Source organism: Terrapene carolina, unplaced genomic scaffold, assembly GCF_002925995.2.
Source record: "Terrapene carolina triunguis isolate 2854851 unplaced genomic scaffold, T_m_triunguis-2.0 Scaffold34021, whole genome shotgun sequence".
In the NCBI taxonomy this organism is placed as follows: Eukaryota; Metazoa; Chordata; order Testudines; family Emydidae; genus Terrapene; species Terrapene triunguis.
The window spans coordinates 730,649-756,108 of NW_020698372.1; the positions used below are offsets into that span (position 1 = coordinate 730,649).

A 25,460-nucleotide genomic window follows, 5' to 3' on the forward strand; every position below is an offset into this window, starting at 1 on the left:
CCCTGATTGGCTTCAGGTGTCCCAATCAACCTAGCATCCTCCCTGTCTTCTGGAAAGCTCTTAATTGGCCCCAGGTGTCTTAATTGACCTGGAGCAGCTGCCATTTACTTATCCTGGTACCAGGGATTTGTTTAGCCTGGGGCTAATATATCTATCTCCCACTACTTTTCTATAGGCATCTGGCCTTGCCCCCTCACACCACTTATGTATATAGTACAGACACACCACACTAATGAATTATCAGTAGTTAGAACTCCTCCATTTCCAATTGGAACCTCAATGAAGTAACTTCATCTCTGTATCAGCTCTCCTCCTCGTCTGTAAAACTGGGTATTACTATTTATCTACCACACAGGTTTGTTGCAATAATTAATTAAAGATTGTATAGCAATGTTAAGTGTTTTATTACAGTCTCTGTGTGCACTCACTCTTCACAATGAATTTAGAAAATGTTATTTTTCCTTTCACACATCTGCTTCTTCCCTTACCTTTCCAAAAATAAGTATAGATTGGTGGGGAAGCTCATGCATATATGATTCTATCATCCTGTGGCAAACCCCACAGCATTCTTACTAACTGATAATACTATCTTTACTTCAAAGTAAAGAAAGGACCCAAAATATTCTTAGTTTTTATTATAGGCTGATGTCCCTAAGTGAACTGAAAGCCTCAGTGATCAAAATATTAAGTATACAAAATATTTTCTTGTACAAATGTGGATGGTGTCATTAGGTGCCACTAACAGAGTAAAGCAATCTTTCCAACTAATATTACAGCAAACTAACACAAGGGAACTTTTAAGTACATTACATTCAAAATTAAATAAAAAAAGCTTTTAATTTTTTCAGCATTGAGAGTGGAAAAATATTTATAAATAGGAATTTAAAATACACGAATTAAAAATGGAGAATCCCCTCAGTGTATTCTGGATCTTTTGACTTTGCTTGTTTCTCCAGCTGCTTTTCTCTTCTGAGATAATCCAATTCCCAGTTCTTTGCTATTTTGAAGATAAGAAACAGCTTCTGGCAGACAGTAACACTCCATGGGAGGAGGAAGCTCCTTCGAAAGAAAAAAAAGTGTTTTAATCAAATCTATTTGTTTAGCTAGACAGTATTAGAAAAAGTATTCTACTTGACCCTCCTTTAGCAACCAACTAAAATTAAAAAAGGTTTATCATTCTGGAACACTGTATGAAGGAGTTATTAAACATATCCTGATTCTGACACATTGAGATAATTGCCCATTAAAGTTTTTTAAACTTTTCTGGTTTGGCATGGAATTATCAAAAATTTATCAGAATCCTGATGCAAAATGCCTCCCATGTAAATCTCAAGGTCACGCACACATAATTTAGTGTATTCCAAAAACCATCTAGCTAAAACAATACTATATATCCAGTTCCAACACAAACAAGCCTCTGTCATTTTTTAGTGGCCAGAATTGGAAACTCAGCACAAGAATATTAACATTAGATCTTATGATCAGAATTATGTGCAAACCAGCTATAAAGGTCTAAAATTGGAATATCAATATCAAAGTCTGTGTTTCATTACAAGCAAATGCCAGGTAGCTCTCCGCCCTACTTACATATAACAGTTTTCATTCAATGAATCAATGGGTGAAGCAGTGTACTTTAATAAGCATGATTTACATATATTTGATGATCTAGATGTGGACTGTTTTCTTCAAAGCAAACAAATGGTACATAATGCCCCTAATATGCACACCTGTATGAGGTAGTCAGCAATGTATTCTGGTTTCAAGCAGTTCACTCCTTGGGCAGTAGCCTCCAGTACATTAACTCTGGCATCATCTGGTTTCAGTTTACTGAAGTCAGCAAAAAGGTGAGTAGCTTCTTTATAGAGAAGCAGAGAATGACCTGGCAGCACCTACAGATTTAAACACAACAGAAAGTACTTTTTATTTTTGTGTTTATTGCTCTTGGCAATTGAGTGTACATGTTTTACAGATTATGTATTCACTAATCTCCAGCACATTAAACAGTATGTCATCAGAAAACTGGGTACCAAGTATAGCCTCATTCTACAAAATAAATTTACATTCCAATGAGAGGAAGGATGATCTTCTTGTTAGAGCAATAGACTGGGACCCAGAAGCTCTAGGTTCAAATCCCATCACTGCCACAGACTTCCTGTGAGACCTTGGGAAAGTTACTGACTCTCTCTCTGCCTCAGTTCCCCATCTGTAAAGGGGAACATCACAACTTCCTTTGTCTATCTTGTCTATTTAGATAATAAGCAATTTGGGTCAAGGACTGCCTCTTCCTACTTGCATTTACAGTGCCTAGCACAACAGGGTCTCTTGGTATTACCGTTACATGAACGACAACCCAACAAAACACCAGTGTCTATAAAAATGATCTCAAGTAATTTATTGAATGAAATTTTTTTAAAAAAAAGTCTCATACCTTTGCTCCTCCTGATTGAAGAAGACGTTTGAATCCTGCTTCCTTGGTTTGGTCAACACTCAAAATCACTTTCCAGCCACTAAATGCCCCCTACATAAAAGATCCAGTTTTTAAAAAGAAAAGCTAATTATACCCCACTCAAGAACATTCTGTAAGGCAAGATTTATCACATACACACCATCCAGTTTTTTTTTTTTTTTTAAACAACAGCAGGGATGTACAACATCCAAGCCAGGGGTCAAATTCCAGCCCACAGGATCATACAACATTTCACCTTGCTACCCACTCCTACTTAACCTTAGGATGAAACAACAAAGCTGATTAACTGCAGATGAACTCTCACATCAAGTATATTCTAGTGTGTTTCAGGAAGGCTTGAAGTACAACAAAATATTAGGGTCATGTGCATTCACTTTTATTTAAAATGTCAATGTAAATATATACGCAAATCAAGCACAGCCTTAATGCTCCGGGCAAGATGCTAATAAGCACCCCTTAACCCATAATTTCTGTGGTCATGCACCCTTATTTTACAAGATGCAATTCTCAGTCCTTTACTGGTGACTTGTATGTTTGATTTCTAAGGGTAAAAATTCAAAGGTGCCTAGCGACTTAGGAGCCTAAGTCCTATTTTTAAGAGTGATTTAGACACTTGAGACGAAGTCTCCTTGAAAGTCAATGGAACTCCTTAACCTCCTAAGTCATTTAGGTACCTATGAAAATTTTACCCTAAGACAACTGCGTGATGGAAAATACAGATGTCGGAGTTGTTTAGAATCATAATGCTAAAGGGTAAAGACCAATTTAATGATTCAGTAATCTTAAAAAAACAATGAAACGGTTATTTAAGTATTAGGATTTTCAGTTTGCATGCTAGTTAGCAATGGGAGTTATTGCAGTCACCAGTGCCAAGAGGGGACAAAGACCATTAATTAATCTTCAATGCTAATAATGTTCAATGCTGACAATAAAAGCTTTTAGGAAATAGATTGATTACATTAGTATGGATCCAGCTAGGATGCTTTGTTTTTACAAGAACAAAGCAAGTAACCCTCTCTTGGCACAGAGACTCTGGGTTTCTTGGAGCATATCCCATTACAGCAGCTCCCTCCCAACATCAAGAAGTTACACTTCATATGTTTCCAAATACCTCAATGATGCCAGTTTCCTGCCTCCTTTTATGGATTTTTTTCCTCCATCTCATGGCTGCAAGTGCTAGTTTCTTTTGGTTTACATTGATTCCAGACAAAACATTGAGTATGGAGTTACTTCCCCATTCATAATCTTCCTCCTAGAACAATTATAGCCACACCAACAGCAAGAAATTAAAAAATAAAAATAACAAGAACGCACTAGCTTTGCACATCACTTTTACCTGACAGAAAGAACAGTAGTAGTTATTAAAATTAAATACAGTGGCTCTTGGTTAAACATTTTTAAATTTTTCCTGTGTGTACAGAGCCTCTCACTTAGATTTTAAATAAACTCAGTCTTTTCATTACCCTAAATTATCTTCAGGCAGCTATGGTTCCTCTTGTGGTTAGAGACAATGGAATGTAACCACTAAGCAACAGAGAGTGAAAGCGACCATCACTTACTCACAATCCCCTTCTCTCTCTCTCTCTGAATTTAATAAGATTTCTTCCTGAACAATACAAGTGATTTATTTTTACTCATACAGATAAAACAAAACAAAACAGAAAACAAAAAGCTTTGTAAGTCAGCCCAGTCAATAGAGCTGCTAGACCCCGGAGAACTATGAAATGGAGACTGGTTTCCCACGGAGTACCCAGACTATATTAAAGTGGTGACATGCTGTAATAAATAACAATAATTAATTAAGTGGTTTCAGAGCTCTACTGAAGATACCAAAGGTATTCTAGAGTATCACTAATTATAGATTCAACTGCATATAAAAAAAATACAAAACTGAAAAGAAAGATGGGGAGGAGTTTGGTTATTTAGACTGTTATGCTTATAAACTATAGAATCAGGATTTAATTCCTGGCATAACAGGATCCATCACATTATTTTCAATTGTACTTATCATAATTTACATAAGGCACTTCACCCTAAATTATCAAAAGTGACTAGTGATTATGGGTGCCTTAGCTGTTGGAGGACCAACCTCAGACACCTGGAAAGGGACTGATTTTCAGAGGGAGGCTGAGTGCTGAGCAATTTCTGAAAGTCAGGTCTCTTCAATATGCCAAGAATTGGGCACTGAAAGTCACTTGTCCCTTGAGAATTTTGTCCTTACGTTTCTGCCATTAGCTGTAGTGGAGACTTTAAAAGCATTTTATTACTAAAATTAAAACAGCAAAGGAGATGTAAGAACTGATATCTCACTAATAGAGTTATGAACCTGTACAAAGCAGCCAGCTGCTCTGCAGGCCTCCAGGTAGGAACGATGAAGCACCCACTTTCCAGCAGCCATCGAGGCCAAGTATTTCTCATTTCGAAGAGGATGTCCCACAATGATGTGCGTACAGCTTGGGTCAAAGCACTGCTTCTCAAGCACCAGTCCTCCTTGAAACATGGGAGTGAATGTGATTCAGGTTATTTAAAGTAAGTGTCTACCACAGAAACGTCAATTGAATAAATGAACTATTTTATAATTCATACTTAAACTGCAATGCTATGCACACTAGACTCTAGGCAGAGAGCCTTGCCATTTATTGATATAACCTCATGTACAGAAGACAAAGGGGGAGCTAGATCTGATAGAAGGCAGTGCTATTGTAACACAGACATAGCTACTTTGGCATTGGCAAGCTTGAGGCACTAGTGGCAGAAAAAAGCCTTGGGAACTTAGAAGAAAGGGGAGAAACACCAGTGGAGAGCAGGCAGGCCCTTAAGCAAAAAGAGGGAATCTTCCGCAGAAGAATCCCACACAGCAAATCCCAGTAGATGAAAAGCGTCACCCTTTTGGTGGCAAGTTAAGCAGCTATGTGGACACAAGAACAAATGGCTATAAACTCGCCATCAACAAGTTTAAGCTCAAAATAAGACAAAGGTTTCTAACCTTCAGAGAGGAGTGAAGTTCTGGAACAGCCTTCCAAGGGAAGCAGTGGGGGCAAAAAACCTATATGGCTTCAAGACTGAGCTTGATAAGTTTACGGAGGGGATGGTATGATGGGACTGCCTACAATATACAAAAACCTGTAGGAGAACACTTCAACCTCTCTGGACACACAATAGCAGATTTAAAGGTAGCCATCCTGCAACAAAAAAACTTCAGGACCAGACTTCAAAGAGAAACTGCTGAGCTTCAGTTCATCTGCAAATTTGACACCATCAGCTCAGGATTAAACAAAGACTGTGAATGGCTAGCCAACTACAAAAGCAGTTTCTCCTCCCTTAGTGTTCACACCTCAACTCCTAGAAGAGGGCCTCATCCTCCCTGATTGAACTAACCTCATTATCTCTAGCCTGACTCACTCTTGCTTGCATATTTATACCTGCCTCTGGAAATTTCCACTACATGCATCCGAAGAAGTGGGTATTCACCCACGAAAGCTCATGCTCCAATACGACTGTTAGTCTATAAGGTGCCACAGGACTCTTTGCTACAATGGCATGCGGCCCATCAGTGACTGCCAGTAGCAAAAATCCCCAACTGCTGGAGATGGGACACTAGAGAGGGCTTTGATTTACTAGAGAATTCTTTTTCAGATATCTGCCTGGTTGGTTTTGCCCACGTGCTCAGTGTCTAACTAATCGCCATATTTGGGGTCTGGAAGGAATTTCCCCCTACGTCAGATTGGCTAAGCCTCTGGGAGGGTTTCGCCTTCCTCTGCAGCATGGGTCATGGGTCACTTGCAGGTTAAAAGTAGTGTAAATGGTGAATTGTTTGCAACTTGAAGTCTTTAAATCATGATTTGAGGATTTCAGTAACTCAGCCAGGTTAAGGTCTATTTCAGGAGTGGGTGAGATTCTGTGGCCTGCAATGTGCCGTAGGTCAGACTAGATGATCACAATGGTCCCTTCTGACCTTAAAGTCTGAGTCTATGATAACTTCAAATAACGAAAACAGTGATAGAACCACAAGGCCTTGTTTCAGTGCTAAAAAGGGTTTACTTTTTACCTCAGGGTAACTAAGGTGCATGAGCTATTCTGAGGTTAAAAAAACCCAGGGAAGATGAGGCACTTCAAGTTTTTGTAAAGTACGTGAGGTCAGCAATACACCCCTGCCTGGGCGTGACCTCACCTAGTTTATCGCACAGTAAAACTCAAGTGCCTTGTCTCCACTGTGTTTTTACAATGTGATAGCTAACAAATATTATTATCCCCGGTGGTAAACACACCTTACCCTTCTTTGCCAGTGAAGACCTAGCCAAAGCGTCTTGAGAGCTACAGGTCTGAAACCTTAGGTTTTTATTAGCAAATGCATTAACCGAGGCCCCTTTTCAGCCCCAAAAGCCCCAAACAAACAAACTTTAAAAGTTTTACAAACATCTGGCTACCTAGTTCCTCAATCAGATGGCAGTAATCGATTCGCTCTTGAGGATTAAGTGTAGACAGCTGGAATTTGCGCTGTTTTTCTGGTTCTTCATCAACCTTCTCATCTACTGTAATAGCCTAGAATATGACAAAAGTTATAGGGAGAGTTGCATAGAAAGATAAATTCAATATTCCACTATTTCTCTCAAGTATTCAAGGTTTTCCTACATTGGGTTTTCTATCTGCTGTGAGGTTTGAGAAGGCAGGAACCAGACCCATCAGTCACCAGACAAGGGTTTGGCTTCCAGTCAAGCAGACTGCATCCAAAGTTGAAAAATAGATAGTATTCTAATATTCAAGGTCAATCTAACACTTAACCTCCCCTGGTTCCCATCTACAGGGCACAGTTTAATAAATAATCTGTCATGAAAAGAACGTTTTCATTTTAATTGATGGAATGGCAAGCTGGACGCACTGATAAATCAAATATTAAATGTACCTCCCTATCTCTCTTATCCAAGCTTTCTATTCCTACAGTGGGATTCTATCAGCAAGCAAAATCCCAGAGGGCTTCAAGTAATTATTTAAAAGTCAAAAATGTGTTAACAAAAATTGTCAGGGCTAGCACAGCATGTAATATCCTGCTGCCAAAGGTAGCATCCAATGAAGCCTATACGTCTACCTTATAGCATGTCCCGGGTGCTTCCTTCCAGACCTCTTCATAGATGGATTTTTCAATCTAGGAAACTGATACTGCCTTTTTTTGATGGGCTTTGATCTTTCCTGTCAAGTTGTGCTCCTTCACTTTTCGTATGCTACTTTTTTGCCTGTACTGCTGGGTACTATAGAAACAACCCAATGATATTCTCACCAGGTAGTTTTTAAATTGATTTGTATGCACACCTTAGGTTTTGTGCAGAATGATGTGAGAACTCTCTCCAGAGATCTGTGAAATACCATATCCCTGCTGCTGGAATCCCTCAGCACCAAAAGCGTCTGTTCATTTCTGTACCACTGCTCGGGTCACCTGGTTGCAGGGCGCCAAAGCAGGATCATTCCTCTTATCCCATGCCACAATCTGCACTGTGCTAGCGGGTGCACATGCCAAAACTGAAGGAGCTGTTGCTACCGGTCCATATTAGGGGATTAGTGCTGAGGTTTAAAATCTGGAGCAGAAGGGCAGAGGCTGCTCCTGAGAACAAAACAATGCAAATTGCACCTGCCCAGCAAGGTTACAGGGGAGATGAGCATAACAGGCACCTTTTCTCCTTGGGCTTCTGCTCATCATGGGGTGGTGTCCATAGTAGGCTGTAGAAGGAACACAGTGAAGAAAAACCTGAAATCAACTTGGCAATTTAATAGTTTTTCCTCTGTGCTCTGTAGCTTCCAAGGAGGAGGTCTGGAAAGTGCCTGCAGCTGCCGCCAGGAAGATCAAACTGAGTTTTCCAAAAGGGAAAAACTAAGCCACTGCCTGATGACTGACAGGTCTGGTCTTGCCTTAAAGTGAAAAGTAGAGGGGAAACCCACTGTAGGACTGGCAAGCCTGGATGAGAGAAAACAGTTACACATTCCAAACAAAGCTTATTTACTAGTGTGAGGAAATATGCCACTGAACATACATGCCTGTTGAAAAGATCAAGCAACAAAATTATACAAAGGACTAGTGAACTAAAGGCTAGATTAATTTTCCATAGCCCTTTGTGAATTTGCTACAGATTTTCAGCACTGACAGCTTATTTTTAAGTATTAATGTAACATACTATCCAAGTGATTAATCAAAAAGAACTTCTCCACATTATTATGTCATTAAAGAGACTAAAAAACACAATAGAACCCCCAAGCCTGACCCCACCTCTGCCTACAAAAATCTATTTCATTAACACGAAAAGAAAGTGGATTAAATGTTTTTCTTTTTGAAAGTAACATCCTCTAGAGCAGCGGTCTCCAACCTTTTTACACCCAAGATCACTTTTTGAATTTAAGGGTAACGCAGGATCTACCCCGCCCCTTGCCTGAGCCCCACCCCACTCACTCGCTCTCCCCCAGCCTCACTCACTTTCACCAGGCTGGGGTTGGTGTTCGGGACAGGGTGTGGGCTCTGGGCTGGAGCCGAGGAGTTCGCAGTGTGGGAGGGGGATGTGGGCTGAACCTGGGGCAGAGGATTGGGGTGCAGGAGGGGTGCAAATTCTGGGAAGGAGTTTGGGTGCAGGAGGGGGGTCAGGGCTGGGAGTTGGGGGCACTGGCTCTGGGAAGGGTGTCAAGACTCAGGCTTGGGGTGCAGGAGGGAGTATGGGGTGCTGGCTCCGGGAGGGGGCTCAGGGCTGGGGTGCGGTCTCCCACCAGGCTGCACTTACCTCCGGCGGCTCCGGGTTGGTGGTGTAGCGTGGCTGCCGCTAAGGCAGGCTCCTTGCCTACTCTGGCTCCACGCCACTCCTGGAAGGGGTCAACGTGGCCCTGTGGCCCCTGGAGGGGCAGGAAGGTGGACAGCAAGTGGCTCCATGCGCTCCCCCTCTCTGCAAGCACCGCCCCTGCAGCTCCCATTGGCCATAGCTCCCCGTTCCTGGCCTATGGGAGCTGCAGGTGCGGTGCCTGCAGGCAGGAGCAGCGCACGGAGGGAGACCCTGTCCCCCTGCCTCTGGGCTACATTGGCCACTTCCAGGAGTAGCATGGGGCCGGGGCAGGCAGGGAGCCTGTCTTAGCAGCAGCCCCATTGTGCTGCCGGAGATCATGATCGACTGGGAGATCCTGTAGGATCAACCAGTCGATTGCAATTGACCGGTTGGTGACCGCTGCTCTAGAGAACAACAAAAAGGATAAAAGGTTTAGAAAACATGATCTATGGGGTAAGGTTAAAAAAACTGCCATGTTTAGTACTGAGAAAAGAAGACTGAGGGGAGACTTTTGATAACAGTTCTTAAATATATTAAAGGGCTATTCTGAAGAGAACAGTGGTTCAGCTGTTCTCCATGTCTGCTGAAGATCAGATAAAAAGTAATGGGCTCAATCTGCAGCAAGGGAGATTTAGGTTAGCTATTAGGAAAAACTTTCTAACTATAAGGGTAAAGTTCCGGAATAGGCTTACAAGGGAGACTGTGGAATTCCCACCACTGTAGGTTTTTAAGAACAGGTTGGACAATCATGTGTCAGGGATGGTCTAGGTTTACTTGGTCCTGCCTCAGCACAGGGGGATGGACTAGATCTCTTGAGGTCTCTTCCAGTCCCACATTTCTATGACCTGTTCAGAGTCTCTTGGGAAAAATGAAAAATTTGGAACTCAAAGTACACTGCACAGAAATTATCCACTTTAAAAACTGTTAAACTGATGAATACATTTACTGTCAGCTTCAAATATTAGATGCATTTTAATAGTACACTGGGCCATTTCTTCACAGTGCAAGTATGATCCTTTAAAAACAAGTATGCTGCTATAACAAACCTTTTCTTTGGGCTGTGGAGCCACAGGAGGGTTAGCCAGCGGGAAGGCAATGCTAGGAGCTTGCGGTGTGGGGATCACTTGATCATCTTTTACTGGGGTTTCTGGATCACTATATGTTGGATGCTTTGGGACCTCTGCCACACCTGTGTCCCCAGAATCATGAACAGCTGTGGATAGTAATTCACTGTTGCTTGATTTTGTTTGACTGAATTATAACTATGATAACACTGAAAAAAGTATTATATCCCAAATGAATAAGAAACAAATGCCATCACAACATTTATTCTGCATTTTCAGAAACAACTGCTTACTTCCTGTCTTAAAATTTACATCCTTTAATCACAAGGCAGCAGTTGAGCTGTTGCAAGCCTCATGTTTTTTTACTATCTTGAGGCTTCTCTACTTCCCAATTGATTCCTTAAACTAACTTGACATGAAGCACTCAAACTGGCCACAGAAGGGGGCTGCACCGATTTAACTAGATTAGTTTATAAACCAATTTCATTAAATCACTACAACTTTCTCATATAAGACTGGGCCAAAGAAACCATCCTCCAGGTAGGCTGCTTCAAACAGAAAAGCTGTAAGGGGATGGGAAGTGTCAAGAATGCCCCTTTCCCACACACACACACCAAGCTATAGAAAGCTTGCTGCAGGAAGCAAAAGGAAAACAATGTTTGTGGAAGTCAGCATGTGAAGTATTCATGCATGGTCTGACAATGAGCACAGGACTGAGGAGTCAGGAACTTCTGATTTGTAATCTCAGCCCTGTCAATGACTCAAAGGGCAAATCAATTCACTTCTGTTCCAGTTTCCCAATTCGTAAAAAACAGCAGTAATATTTGTGTGTCACAGGTTTTTGAGGATTAATGTTTCCACAGCACTTTGAACATGTAAAGCATTACGTGAGTGATAAACATCACTACTGATCTCTTCCTGCAGAGCCACCTGATGGCTGCCCATCTGCTAGCTTCTACTCTCCTCTCATCCAGCTCTTTTTTTCCTGCCATCAAGAGGAGAGTGGAAACCAGGAAGCATCTCCTAGTCCATCCATATCAGAGGAGAATATTCACTGCTTCTTACGTAGAAGGAGTGGAAGGAAGGGGAAACAGAGTAGATGACTCAGCTGTGCTTCTTCTCCACTCCTAACAGCAGGATAAAAAGGCTTGCAGGGATAGAAGAAAATAGCTAGGCAGGGCATGTAATCAACTGCATTTGTAAAGACAGCAAGAAAGGTAGAATAATAACTTGACTGCATCCTGGTCCACTGATCTCCCCAGCAGACTTGCTGCCAGATTTTTATGGGGCTCCTGGGCATTGGTGATCCTTCTCCTACACCTCCATTCTTACCCAGCATTATGGATCTTCTTCAACTGCTATTAAAAAGCTAAGATTTTACAACAGTTAAGCACATTAAGAGGCTCAGTGTAGTTATTTGCTTTAGTAAACTCGAAACCTATAGTCGTAAGTTGAATCAAGGTGTCAATGTAGAGGCGCCATAAATGCTGTTCGTCATAACTCGAATGTCGTAAAGTCGAGGACTGCCTGTACTATTCAACATGAATAAGGGTTCCAGAATTGGGGCCTAAAACAAAAAAAGCCTATCTTTAGGCAAGGGCTGCCTCCATACTGCTTATTGCTGTCAAAAAGGTGCATGGGGTCTTTCTGGAGGAAGAGCAGAGTTAAAAAAAAAAAAATGATTTACCTTTTTAAAACAAGACTAAGAATGGTCTGTCACTCATCCTGAGCCTCATTATTAAAAAGGGGAAAAAAGTTCAGGTCACTTAGAGAGATCACAACACACTAAAGCTGAAAAAGATCCATGTAATAGTGTTGGATTTTTGCTTCTGGAATACCACTGTATCATAATAAATAATCCTAACTACACTCCAGCTCAAACATGTATTTCTCTCCTTACCTAATTCAACAACTTCTCTATCAACGAAGGATTCCCTGAAAGGGGAATCATTCATGTTATTTACATCAGTCTGAATTTGTTCAGAGTACTGTGAAGGACTATTTGGCCACTGTAAGTTGCTGACGAGCCTTGCTCTCTCCTCTCTTGCAGTGGGGTCATCCCAGACAATCTGCTCATTTTGTGATGGCTCTGTGTTTATGTCCATCACTGCTTGCCGTGACTGCCTAAGGAACAAAAAACAAAATCCACATAAAGTTTCCTTAAAAAAAAAGATGAACTATACTTGAGGGCAAGGACGTATTTATCATCGTGTTAACAATGTACTACACTGGACCCTCGCAAGAATGCGGGGTTTGGGATCCATGCGCGGTACCACATTACCATGGATCCCAATTTAAATATTTAAATTTGGGATCCATCGCCACGACCACGCTATACGCGAATCCGCGCTCTAGCGACGCGCGCTCTAGCGAGGGTCCGCTGTACAAATCTTTATTACTGGATAGCACAGTCAGGAAAGAATAAACTTCAATATAAAATTGATAAGTCAGGCAGTTTGACTACCTGGGTATCAGTCAGCACGGCTACAAAAAAGTGACTGTGAACAATACTGGTCATTTTTAGCATGTATCATGCTACTAAGGTGTTCCATGATCAGCATATCCCATACTTTACTGTCCTTATAGTCTTGGTGTACATTTGAAAGTTAAAGAGAGCAATCTTGCTTCTTGGGTGGTAAATATTGGAAATTAATTTCCAATATTTACCAGGAATCAGGCTCTTCATCATTAATTCCCGTCATCTGGTTTAGCCATCAAGTACTTCTCAATTCATCGGAAAACACATGCCCTATATTTTAGGTTCTTTTTAGAAACTACTGATAGATCTGAAAGACAATCTCGCCCATGGTGAATTAACAATGTTTTCATTTTGACTGGAGGTTTTAGCTATATTTTCTACATTCCCACAGACCAGGGATGGATTTTAAACTGCAACAAGACAGACTTACTTCCATTAGTGGCAAAATGCAAGTGTAATACATGAAAGCCTCATAGTCGGAAGTAGTCTTCACATTTGCAAGTGTATAAATGCATAACGAAAGTGTATTTATAGCTATCGTATAGCAATTGAGATTTGAAAGGTTATTAGTAGGGCTGTCAAGTGATTAAAAAAATTAATCGCAATTAATCGCTATGTTAAACAATAATAGAATACTATTTATATAAATATTTTTGGATGTTTTCCACATTTTCAAATATATTGATTTCAATTACAAACACAGAATACAAAGTGTACAGTGCTCACTTTATATTTTTTAATTATAATATTTGCACTGTAAAAATAAAAGAAATAGTATTTTTCAATTCACTTAATACAAGTACTGTAGTGCAATCTCTTTATCATGAAAGTTGAATTTACAAATGTAGAATTATGTATAAAAAATAACTGCACTGAAAATAAAACAATGTAAAACTTTAGAGCCTACAAGTCCACTCAGTCCTATTTCTTGTTCAGACAAACAAGTTTGTTTACATTTGCAGGAGATAATGCTGCCCGCTTCTTGTTCACAAATTCACCTGAAAGTGAGAATAGGTGTCCGCCTGGCACTATTGTAGCTGGCATTGCAAGATATTTACGTGCCAGATGCGCTAAAGATTCAAATGTCCCTTTATGCTTCAACCCACCATTCCAGAGGGTTGAAGCATATGATGATGGGTTCTGCTCGATAACGATCCAAAGCAGTGCAGACAAATGCGTGTTCATTTTAATCATCTGAGTCAGATGCCACCAGCAGAAGGTTGATTTTAATTTTTGGTGGTTTGGGTTCTGTAGTTTCCGCATCGGAGTGTTGCTCTTTTAAGACTTCTGAAAGCATGCTGCACATCCCATCCTGATCAGATTTTGGAAGGAACTGCAGATTCTTAAATCTTGGGTTGAATGCTGTATCTATCCTTAGAAATCTCACATTGGTACCTTCTTTGCGTTTTCTCAAATCTGCAGTGAAAGTATTCTTAAAACGAACAACATGCTGGGTCATCATCCGAGACTGCTATAACATGAAATATATGGCAGAATGCACTAGAACAGAGCAGGAGACATGCAATTCTCCCCCAAGGAGTTCAGTCACAAATTTAATTAACACTTTTTTTTTTTTAAACGAGTGTTATCAGCATGGAAGCATGTCCTCTGGAATGGTGGCCAAAGCATGAAGGGGCATACGAATGTTTAGCATATCTGGCATGTAAATACCTTGCAATGCCAGCTACCAAAGTGCCATGCAAACGTCTATTCTCATTTTCAGGTGACATTGTAAATACGAAGCGGGCAGCATATCTCCTGTAAATGTAAACAAACTTGTTTCTCTTAGCGATTGGCTGAACAAGAAGTAAGACTGAGTGGACTTGTAGGCTCTAAAGTTTTAATTTGTTTTGCTTTTGAGTGGTTATAAAAAAAAAAAAAAAAAAAAAAAAATTAATTCTACATTTGTAAGTTGCGCTTTAATGATAGAGACTGCACTACGGTACTTGTAAGAGGTGAATTGAAAAATAATATTTCTTTTCTTTATCATTTTACAGTGCAAATATTTGTAATAAAAATAATATAAAGTGAGCACTGTACACTTTGTATTCTGTGTTGTAATTGAAATCAATATATTTGAAAATGTAGAAAAATATCCAAAACATTCAATAAATTTCAATTGGAATTCTACTGTTTAACAGTGCGATTAATCATGATTAATTTTTTTTATCACGATTAATTTTTTTGAGTTAATCGCGTGAGCTAACTGCCATTAACTGACAGCCCTACTTATTAGACTTACTTAGTTTTTGCTGTCCAAATTTTTGTAAGACTGTCAAAGTCAAGTAAAAGAAAGCAAGACAAAGAAAGACACATTTACATGCAGCATGATACCTTAGAGCTTCCAAGACTCTACTACGACCATTACGCACAGATCGTGTGCCATCTGGTGTGGTAGGGGAACTGTCGAAACCATTCCTTGACAATGATCCTCTTTGTACTTGTGGTTTCACTACTGATGTTGCAGACATGATCTCCTGTAGTTGCTTTTGAAAGTTCTCCCTCAATTCCAGTGTCTGGGTTAAAACTTGAAGTGAAAGAAAGTCACAACAAGAGTTAGGCCATTTAATTTTACATTTTTAGAATGCCACGGGGTTTAATCATGTAGGTCCCTTTCAAGACAAAGATATGTACATGTTTTCACATGTGGCAATACTTTCAATTAAGTCTTTGTTTCACATGACAAATAATTAGCAATATCCAGTCTTTGAGAAATTCTAGAATACTAAAGACAACAGCCCAGCAGCCCAATAATTCATCAGGGATGGTTGGTTCTCCTTATGGATTTGCCAGTGTCTTTAAACAAGGGTCCAAAACATCTCTCCTCATACTCTGCAGCACTTATGAATAAGAAGCAGCCAGCACTTTTCCAGGGAAGCCTGGCTGGCTACACTGTGCTTAGGTAAGAGAATAAATGACACTAAAACCTCCAGATCTTAAAAGTCAAGCTTCCCCAAAACAGTAAAACGCTTATATTTATAACTGTAGTTTCCACGGCTGTTTTAAAAAGAAAACAAAGAATATTTTGTTTACCTCCTTTGGCTTCATTTGCTGCAATTTGCTCCTCTCTTACTGTGACTGCTTCCTTTACCTGGTTAGTAGTTACATCTCCTGTGTCATTTTCATCCACTGAAATACTCTAAGAATGTTAAAAATATACAACTTATCAATCTAATTCTGAAACTGAAAGACATAGCAACTGGCTACAGTGTTCAGTGGGGGGTAAGCATGTTGGGGTGTTTTAGGGGACAGGAAGAACTCTACCAAAGCTCCACCAACAAACCAAAGTTCCACTCTATCAGCCTCAGGTTAGCTTAATGTTTCTGCCACAGCAGTGAAGTAATTAAAAAAAAAACTAGACTGGAGACTTAATATCCCATTAAATTCAATAAAATTCACACCTCTCAGGTCTACTGTTTATGTCTAAGTGAAGACAGAGACAGGATCACACCAATTCAGATTTGAAGACTGTGTCCACTCTAATAAGATATTTAAGAGAGTTAGAATGCTGAGAAACTGATGGAGCCTCCAGGATAGAGAAAGTTTACAGCTGCATAACTGCTGAACCTGACCCCAGAGATTACTAAATAACAATATTTGTATCAGTTTATATTCATTTTGTTAGTGAAACAAATAGATTAAAATAATGCCAATGAATCCAATACAGACCAGAGGTTACATCTTATCATATACCTCAGCTTCCTTTGCTGTTTTTCCAGTTGATGAAAGTCTACTGGAAGAAAGTCTGCCATCTTGCACTGCACTGATATCCAGACTCATTTTGGGATTGTAAGTGTGAGGGAACAGAGATTCAGGAAGTCGTTTATATTCTTGTGCACTCTGCAACGAAGTTCATAAATATAAGAAGTTATGAGAAATCTGGGAAGAACTGAGAGTAATTTAGATAGCATGATGCAAAACTAAATATAAAAAAAATTCAATAAAATAATATAATTGGGAAAAAACACTAACGCAGGAGACACATGTAGTTCTTATGTCAGTAAGTATGAAATTCTTACTTTTCATAAAGTTCTGAAGATTTTTCTTCATGACTACTAAATCTAACTTTACTTCTGTCCCATTGGCAAATACTTATGCAAACAAAAGTTATTGTTCAGGAAAACCTCAACCAAAAGTTCTTGTAAACTGAGTCAATGTATTGGGTATGAAAAGCAAATATATGAAGAAATTGTCAATTTCAGCTCTACAGTCATTACAAGGTGAAGGTACACCAATTATTAATTAAGATTTAGAAGGATGAAGCCTGCAAATTAAAAGCAGCATGCATAAAGCTATTGTGTATGAACAATTTAAACCCATGCACGTGCTTTGAAAAAAATGGAAAGTCAGTCCAATACATCTGATCTTGTCTCCATTCTCCTTCACATTTCAGAGGAAAATAAAAATAAATTTCTTCCATACCTCTAAAAGCCAATGCTCTGAAACAATGTGTATGCCCCTTTCTTTAACAGATTTGTATTCCTTACTGCTGTCATTTTGTCTTCCCTGGTAGATGAAGTGAGTTACTGTTTCATCGAAGCACCATCTAGAACAAACACCAATAAAATGTAACCTGAAGATATCAACTCCAGTTTATTATTATAATTACTGCATCCTTGAAACTGAGTCTTATCCCACCAAGACAAATAACCATTACTCTATGAAGCTTAACAAAAGCTACAAAAAACTTACTTATTTAGCTGTCCCCTCAAAATCACCATCATCCAACATACAAGAATTGTTTGGGGAATCATGTCACGCATCGCTTAGTAATTTCAATTTAATATTAATAAAATGTACCTTAACATTTGATTTGTTTTTTTGTTTTGTTTTTTTCATTTTACAAATTGAAATATTTATGTAGAACAGCAATATTCTTTTGCGTTTTATTCTATACACGTTCTTATATTGCCCTCCCCACTTCTTGTATTCGAGCACCTTTCAGTAGCACATTAAGCAACGTGACCAACATCTGTCACGTGATTTGTTCTCTCTCTTATTCTCTCTGCATGGGGAGAACTGTGTGCACAGTGTAGTGTTTGGTTTTGGTTCTGTTTTTGTAGTTTTTGCTTTTAAATGTGCACATTACTATTGTATATTAGAGACAGCAAGGTTGAAGAAGCGTACTTTGCATGTGGTGCAGAAGGGTTTGAGATGGTCTTAGTTCCTGTGGGAGATCATTCCACAATCTTGAACTGGCCCCTGAGGAAGTTCTGTCTCCTGCATGGACAAGCTTTACCCTTATCATAGAGAGTTCCATTGTGCTAGAAGAGCAAAGATGTACCTTGGTCTTCATTGCTAAACTTTAGGTGATCTTTCAGATATCCTGGGCCCAGGCTATTGAGCACCTTGAAGGTAAGGACTGAAACCTTGAACTTGATTCAATATTCTATGGAAGGCCAGTGTGAGGAGTGGAGGATAAGCCTGATGTGCTTGCGGTATCCCGTGTTGCCAGGAGACGTACTGCAGCATTCAATATTAGTTGGAGTTTACTAAGGGTTGATGGCTTTGTGGCCAGATATACTGCATTGCTCTAGTCCAGACAGGAGGTGACAAGGCAGTATAATTGGGTCAGGTCACCATTCGCCAAGATGGGATGGAGTCTCCTAACAAGAGATGGTATAAGGCATTACTCGCAGATGCTGTTATGTGAGAGATTAGCATCATCAAGAAATCCAGGAGAACTCCTAAACTGAAATGACCAACTGTGCTCGTTTGCCTTCAACCAAAGGAGACGGCATCATGACTGTGAACTCTTCGAAGTGTTTTTCTCTGCCCACTACCATAACCTCTGTGTTGCTCGGGTTCAGTTTCAACCAGCTGTTCTTCATCCATGAGCTGATCTCACTCAAGCACTAGACCAGGGGTAGGCAACCTATGGCACGTGTGCCGAAGGCGGCACGTGAGCTGATTTTCAGTGGCACTCACACTGCCCGGGTCCTGGCCACCAGTCCGGGGGGCTTTGCATTTTAATTTAATTTTAAATGAACCTTCTTAAACATTTTAAAAACCTTATTTACTTTACATACAACAATAGTGTAGTTATATATTATAGATTTATAGAAAGAGACCGTCTAAAAACGTTACAATGTATTACTGGCAGGCGAAACCTTACATTAGAGTGAATAAATGAAGACTCGGCACACCAGTTCTGAAAGGTTGCCGACCCCTGCACTAGACCATCTTGGTGATATCAGTATGGTCATATGTGGTGAAGGGTAGGTAGTGCTGCGTATTGCTAACACTTGAGTCCATGTCATCTCTGGTTTGAGCGTTGGCCTGCTAAACCCAGGGTTGTGAGTTCAATCCTTGAGGGGGCCATTTAGGGATCTGGGGCAAAAATCTGTCTGGGGATTGGTCCTGCTTTGAGCAGGGGTTGGACTAGATGACCTCCTGAGGTCCCTTCCAACCCTGATATTCTATGATCTCCTAGTAGCTGCATTTAGATGTTAAACAGAACCAGAGAGAGAACTGATCCTTGTGGGACTCCATAAGAGAGGCGTTTAGTGGCAGAGACACAGTTTCCATCACAATTTACTGGATTCATCCCTCCAGGCAGGGCTTAAACAATTTTAGTGCATGTCCCTGGATCCCTGACACCTCTCTCAGGCAGGACAGCAGTATCTCATAGTTAGGGCCCTACCAAATTCACGGCCATGAAAAACGCATCACAGACTGTGAAATCTTGTCTCCTCCCGTGAAATCTGGTCTTTTGTGTACTTTTACCCTATACTATACAGATTTCATGGGGGGAGACCAGCGTTTCTAAACTTGGAGGGTCCAGACCCAAAAGGGAGTTATAGGGGAGGGGGTCACACGGTTATTTTAGGGCGGTCCCGGTATTGCCACCCTTACTTCTGCACCGCCTTCAGAGCTAGGTGGCCGGAGAGTGGCAGCTGTTGGCTGGGCACCCAGCTCTGAAGGCAGCACCCCGCCAGCAGCAGCGCAGAAGTAAAGGTGGCAATACCATACCATACCATCCTTACTTCTCTGCTGCTGCTTGCGGGGCTAAAATGGACCGTGAATTTGGTAGGGCCCTACTCATAGTTGACAGACTTGAATGCTGCTGAGAGGTCCAGGAAAATGAGAATGGCTGTCTGCCCACTTTTCAGTAACAGCAGGAGATCATACATCAGTGCCCCAAAAGCTGTTCTGTCCCACATCCTGGCCTGAATCCAGATTGTAGGCAAGGGTCACCCTGTTAGCTAGCAGTGAGTTTCAACTGGCCTGACCAGTTCAGTGTAACCCAGCTAACTATTGTTATACTCTCTATCTAAAAGGTGTCATATAATGTGTCACTAGAAAACTAATAACTCATGGATCATTAATATTCTGGCATGTTGTATATATTGTCAACACCCAAAGGATTATGCAGATGTGCTGGAATTTTGATTAAAATGTGTTTAAATTAGGCATGTCCTTGGGGGGAGGGATAGCTCAGTGGTTTGAGCATTGGCCTGCTAAACCCAGGGTTGTGAGTTCAATCCTTGAGGGGGCCACTTGGGGATCTGGGGCAAAATCAGTACTTGGTCCTGCTAGTGAAGGCAGGGGGCTGGACTCGATGACCTTTCAAGGTCCCTTCCAGTTCTAGGAGATGGGATATCTCCATTAATTTCTAAATTGATAGTTTGTTTGTTTTTTCAGACAAAAGAATGCGGTTCCCCCTGCCTGAATGTGTTTCCCACAAGGTCTGACCAAAGATAAGACAAAGAAAAGCACATTTGCATGCCAGGCAAATCAAAACTATCAGGAGATCAAATGGGGGGAAAATGATCACTTAGGCCTTGTCTACACTATCAAGTTTTGTTGCCAAAAACTGCCTTTTGGCGACAAAACAGCAAAAACGTACACACTACAATGAGACTTTTGTCACAAAAAACATCCAGTTTGGGCGACAAAAAACTTCCACCCCTACGAGAGACTTTTGTCTTTTCCCCTCCCTTTATTGTCGACAAAGAGGCAGTGTAGACACTGCTGTTTTGTCGACAGAACTGCCTTCCACCAATATCCCACAATGCCTGCCTTGATTGCTCTGCTCACTGTTTTGATCTCTGCTGCCCTGCAGGCATATGCCCCTTCCCTTTCAAAGCTCCAGGAAGTATCTGTGTGCTGTTCCCTTCATACTTACGCAGAAAAGTTCTCTTTATCTTTCAATGTAAATCTGAGAATTTTCAGGCCAAACTGATTTTCCAAGCCAAGTTATTAGGGAGAAAGGGGCAGGTAAATATAGGGCGTTACAATGGAAACTGGTTGCAACCTTAATATAGAGAAGTCTAATGCTTCGCTATAATTAAAAGCCATATGCATACACTGGACTTTACAACACCAAGATTCAGATTCATTCGAGTGAAAAGTTATATCAATGCAGAGTGTAGTAACTGCTGGCATCAGTTAATACCTGTAATCTGCTCCCAGAGAAGCGGCAACAGCATTCAGTTCACTTTGCTTTTTACTGAGTTTCTTACTAACACATATGACTAGATCAGCAAGAGGTTTTGAATCTTCCACCTGTCCATGGTCATGGGGAAAAATATGAAAAAATCACATTCTGAGGATCATTAAACCAACACCTTTGTAATGATAAAGAAGGGAAACTACTTATCAGAGTTCTGCTGATCTCTGCTTCCTGAACCTCCCCATTATTAAGGGAGTGCTGTTATGGCTCCACATACCAGGAACCACTTTATAATAACACTATTATAAAGACTTATCTCACAAAGTCTCATAAGAATATATTACACCTCTTTCTTAGCAGTCTGAAATCTTCTTGAACTTTTAAACAGGGAAAATACTAAAACTGCTGACACAAAAACATCTTACTATAAAGGATAAGGGGGCCCAAAATAGGCATACCATGAAGGGAGTGAGAAAGAGGAGAGTACAGCATGGCAAATTACTGTTAATCTTCCCTTGAAAATGGCATTCCACTTCTCCATTCTCATACTGATTACAGAGTACAAGTGTGGCAATTTGTACACAAAGCACTGCCTTTGCCTGCGTCTTCAGTCCACTGCACCCACTGTACATTTCTCCCACATTTCTGTTTTCTATTCTCTCTAACTTTGCTCTCTGCAGGGTAGATCAGTTTTAGTACAAAAAGGAATCATGAAAGGACTGTGCTCCTTGCTTCCAGGAAAGAGTATGTAAACACACTACTAGGAACATGAGCAAAACACATCTTATTGTGGGGGTCAGAGTGAGAAATATTTTGCCTCCTGCTTCCGAGTAAGTGAAGCAGTAACAGCACTCTAAGAGGATGGGGGGGGAAAAGGGAGATGCATGACAAAAATAAATTCCAATAACTTCACAGAAAATAATGGGTGTCCTCCAATATTACAGTTAATCAGAGTAAAAGTATTTACCCCTTGCCCACCGTTCTCATTACACCAGACACTGGGAGTTCCTTAACAGTGATAAGCTACAAGTTCTAGAACTATGGAATATCTATAGTTACATGTTTATATACACATACTGCCTAACAACTATTAAACCAGGTCAGTAGAACAAACATCTTTAAATACATTTCTCTGCCTTTTAGGAGTCAAAATTACTGGTCTTGCCTCTTTCAACTGAAACAAAAGAACAGGTAATCATTAAAATTTCTGTCTGAACATATCAAAATACAGTATCAAAGCTAATATGATTCATAATCTATCATGTAAAGTTAAGCATCTCCTAACTCAACTACATGATTACACTACATCTTCTTAATTAAGCCTACAAATAAATTTTAAAAAGAGCATAATCCTACCACTTCTGCTTGTGCAGCCCGCAGCTGAGGGCTGGCAGTAAGAGCTGCAGTATGACGAGTGCTGTTTGCCAGAGCTAATTTCAAGTTCCTGCCAATGATTTCAGAGAGAGGAGTACTTGGTTTCCTGTTTCTCTGATTGGGAGCCCCTGGAGTTTCCAAAGCTGCCAGGGCATCCTACCAAAAAGAGTAAAGAAGCAATTATTGAATCAGGATAGATGAACTATCCTTTTTCCAGGATCAAAAGTTCTCTCATTGAATAGCAGGCTCCTCTAATGCAATCTATATTAAGGCTTCATATTATTCAAACACCAACCCACTTCTTATTTGTATTACAGTAGCACCTACAGACCCCAAACATGATTGGGGTCCTGCTGTGTTAAGCATTATACAGACATAGTAAAAGACAGCCCTTACCCCACAGTTCTTGTAATCTACATAGACAAGACAGACAAAAGGACAGGAGAAAGTAACATCTCAATTTTACAGATGGGGAACTGAGGAAATAAAGAGATTAAAGAATCATAGAAATATAGTACTGGAAGGGACCTCAACAGGTCATCTAGTCCAGTCCCTGGCATGGAGGCAGGACTAAGAATTATCTCGACCATCCCTGACAGGTGTTTGTCTCCAGTGGTTCTCAAACTTTTGTATTGGTGATCCCTTTCACACAGCAAACCTATGAGTGCGACCTCCCTTATAAATTAAAAGCACTTATTTATATTTAACACTATTATAAATGCTGGAGGTAAAGCGGGGTTTGGAGGTGGAGGCTGACAGCTCACGAACCCCCATATAATAAGCTTGCGACCCCCGGAGGAGTCACAACCCCTAGTTTAAGAACCCCTCATCTAACCTGTTCTTAAAAACCTCCAATGACAGTGATTCCACAACCTCCTTAGATTATTTGTTCCATTGCTTAACTACCCTTACAGTTAAGAAATTTTTCCCAATGTCTAACCTAAATCTCTTATGTCCCTCCTCAGTCTTCTCATCTCCAGATTAAGTTTTTTTTTTTTCCAGTTTTTTTTCCAATCTTTCCTCAGAGGTCATGTTTTCTAGACCTTTAATCATTTTTGTTGCTCTCCTCTGGACTTTCTCCAATTTGTCCAAATTTTCCCTGAAATGTGGTGCCCAGAACTGGTCACAATACTCCAGCTGAGGCCTTATCAGTGCTGAGTAGAGCAGGAGAATTACGTCTTGTGTCTTGCTTACAACACTCCTGCAAATATATCACAGAATGATGCTTGGGTTTTTTGGCAACAGTGTTACATTATTGACTCTCATTTGTTTTGTGATCCACTACAACTCCCAAATCGTTTCCTGCAGTACTCCTTCCTAGACAGTCATTTCCCATTTTGTATTTGTGTAACCGATTTTTCCTTCCTAAATGTAGTACTTTGCATTTGTCCTTATTTAATTTCATCCTATTTATTTCAGACCATTCTTTGAGTCTGCTAAAATCTGCCTTCTTGAAGACCATTGTCTTTATTCTGTTTTCCCTCGTACTTTTCCTTAGAATCATGAACTCAGACTCATAGACTTTAAGGTCAGAAGGGACCATTATGATCTTCTAGTCTGACCTCCTGCACAACGCAGGCCACAGAATCTCACCCACCCACTCCTGTAACAAACCCCTGATCTATGTCTGAGTTACTGAAGTCCTCAACTTGTGGTTTAAAGACTTCAAGGTGCAGATAATCCTCCAGCAAGTGACCCGTGTCCCACGCTGATGAGGAAGGCGAAAAAAACCCAGGGCCTCTGCCAATCTGCCCTGGAGGAAAATTCCTTTCCGACCCTAAATATGGCGATCAGCTAAACCCTGAGCATGTGGACAAGACTCACCAGCCAGACACCCAGGAAAGAATTCTCTGTAGTAACTCAGATCCCACCCTATCTAGTGTCCCATCACAGGCCATGGGGCATATTTACCGCTAATAGTCAAAGATCAATTAATTGACAAAATTAGGCTATCCCATCATACCATCCCTTCCATAAACTTATCAAGCATAGTTTTGAAGCCAGATATGTCTTTTGCTTCCACTGCTCCCCTTGGAAGGCTATTCCAGAACGTCACTCCTCTGATGGTTAGAAACCTTCATCTAATTTCAAGTCTAAACTTCCTGATGGCCAGTTTATATCCATTTGTTCTTATGTCCACATTGGTACTGAGCTTAAATAATTCCTCTCCCTCCCTGGTATTTATCCCTCTGATATATTTATAGAGAGCAATCGTATCTCCCCTCAGCCTTCTTTTGGTTAGGCTAAACAAGCTAAGCTCTTTGAGTCTCCTTTCATAAGACAGGTTTTCCATTCCTCGGATCATCCTAGTAGCCCTTCTCTGTACCTGTTCCAGTTTGAATTCATCCTTCTTAAACATGGGAGACCAGAACTGCACACAATATTCCAGATGAGGTCTCACCAGTGCCTTGTATAACAGTACAAACACCTCCTTATCTCTACTGGAAATACCTCGCCTGATGCATCCCAAGACCGCATTAGCTTTTTTCACAGCCATATCACATTGGCGGCTCATAGTCATCCTGTGATCAACCAATACTCCGAGGTCCTTCTCCTCCTCTGTTACTTCCAAGTGATGCGTCCCCAGTTTATAACAAAAATTCTTGTTATTAATCCCTAAATGCATGACCTTGCACTTTTCACTATTAAATTGCATCCTATTACTATTACTCCAGTTTACAAGGTCATCCAGATCTTCCTGTAGGATATCCCGGTCCCTCTCTGTATTGGCAATACCTCCCAGCTTTGTGTCATCCGCAAACTTTATTAGCACATTCCCACTTTTTGTGCCAAGGTCAGTAATAAAAAGATTAAATAAGATTGGTCCCAAAACCGATCCCTAAGAAACTCCACTAGTAGCCACCTTCCAGCCTGACAGTTCACCTTT

General features: G+C 40.5%; 1 protein-coding gene across 5 annotated transcripts in view; it reads right to left on the minus strand.

Annotated features, from left to right (window-relative positions):
• Nucleotides 1-386: 386 nt before the first annotated feature.
• LOC112117851 (DNA topoisomerase 2-binding protein 1) overlaps nucleotides 387-25,460 on the minus strand; it is a 59,912-nt gene continuing 34,838 nt past the window's right edge. For 2 of the 5 annotated variants that reach the window (XM_024215941.3, XM_024215939.3), the window contains 14 exons: nucleotides 22,556-22,729; nucleotides 21,203-21,312; nucleotides 17,227-17,350; nucleotides 16,498-16,644; nucleotides 15,838-15,943; nucleotides 15,139-15,331; nucleotides 12,226-12,449; nucleotides 10,308-10,474; nucleotides 6,895-7,009; nucleotides 4,794-4,957; nucleotides 3,579-3,719; nucleotides 2,429-2,518; nucleotides 1,728-1,889; nucleotides 387-1,059 (listed from right to left, as the gene is read on the minus strand). In XM_024215941.3, the coding sequence (XP_024071709.1) occupies nucleotides 916-1,059; nucleotides 1,728-1,889; nucleotides 2,429-2,518; nucleotides 3,579-3,719; nucleotides 4,794-4,957; nucleotides 6,895-7,009; nucleotides 10,308-10,474; nucleotides 12,226-12,449; nucleotides 15,139-15,331; nucleotides 15,838-15,943; nucleotides 16,498-16,644; nucleotides 17,227-17,350; nucleotides 21,203-21,312; nucleotides 22,556-22,729 (2,061 nt within the window). In that variant the 3' untranslated portion in view covers nucleotides 387-915. Of the gene's footprint in view, nucleotides 1,060-1,727; nucleotides 1,890-2,428; nucleotides 2,519-3,578; nucleotides 3,720-4,777; nucleotides 4,958-6,894; nucleotides 7,010-8,131; nucleotides 8,180-10,307; nucleotides 10,475-12,225; nucleotides 12,450-15,138; nucleotides 15,332-15,837; nucleotides 15,944-16,497; nucleotides 16,645-17,226; nucleotides 17,351-21,202; nucleotides 21,313-22,555; nucleotides 22,730-25,460 lie in introns of those variants that run through there. The other 3 variants (XM_024215940.3, XM_024215942.1, XM_024215943.1) reach the window with 3 other exon arrangements.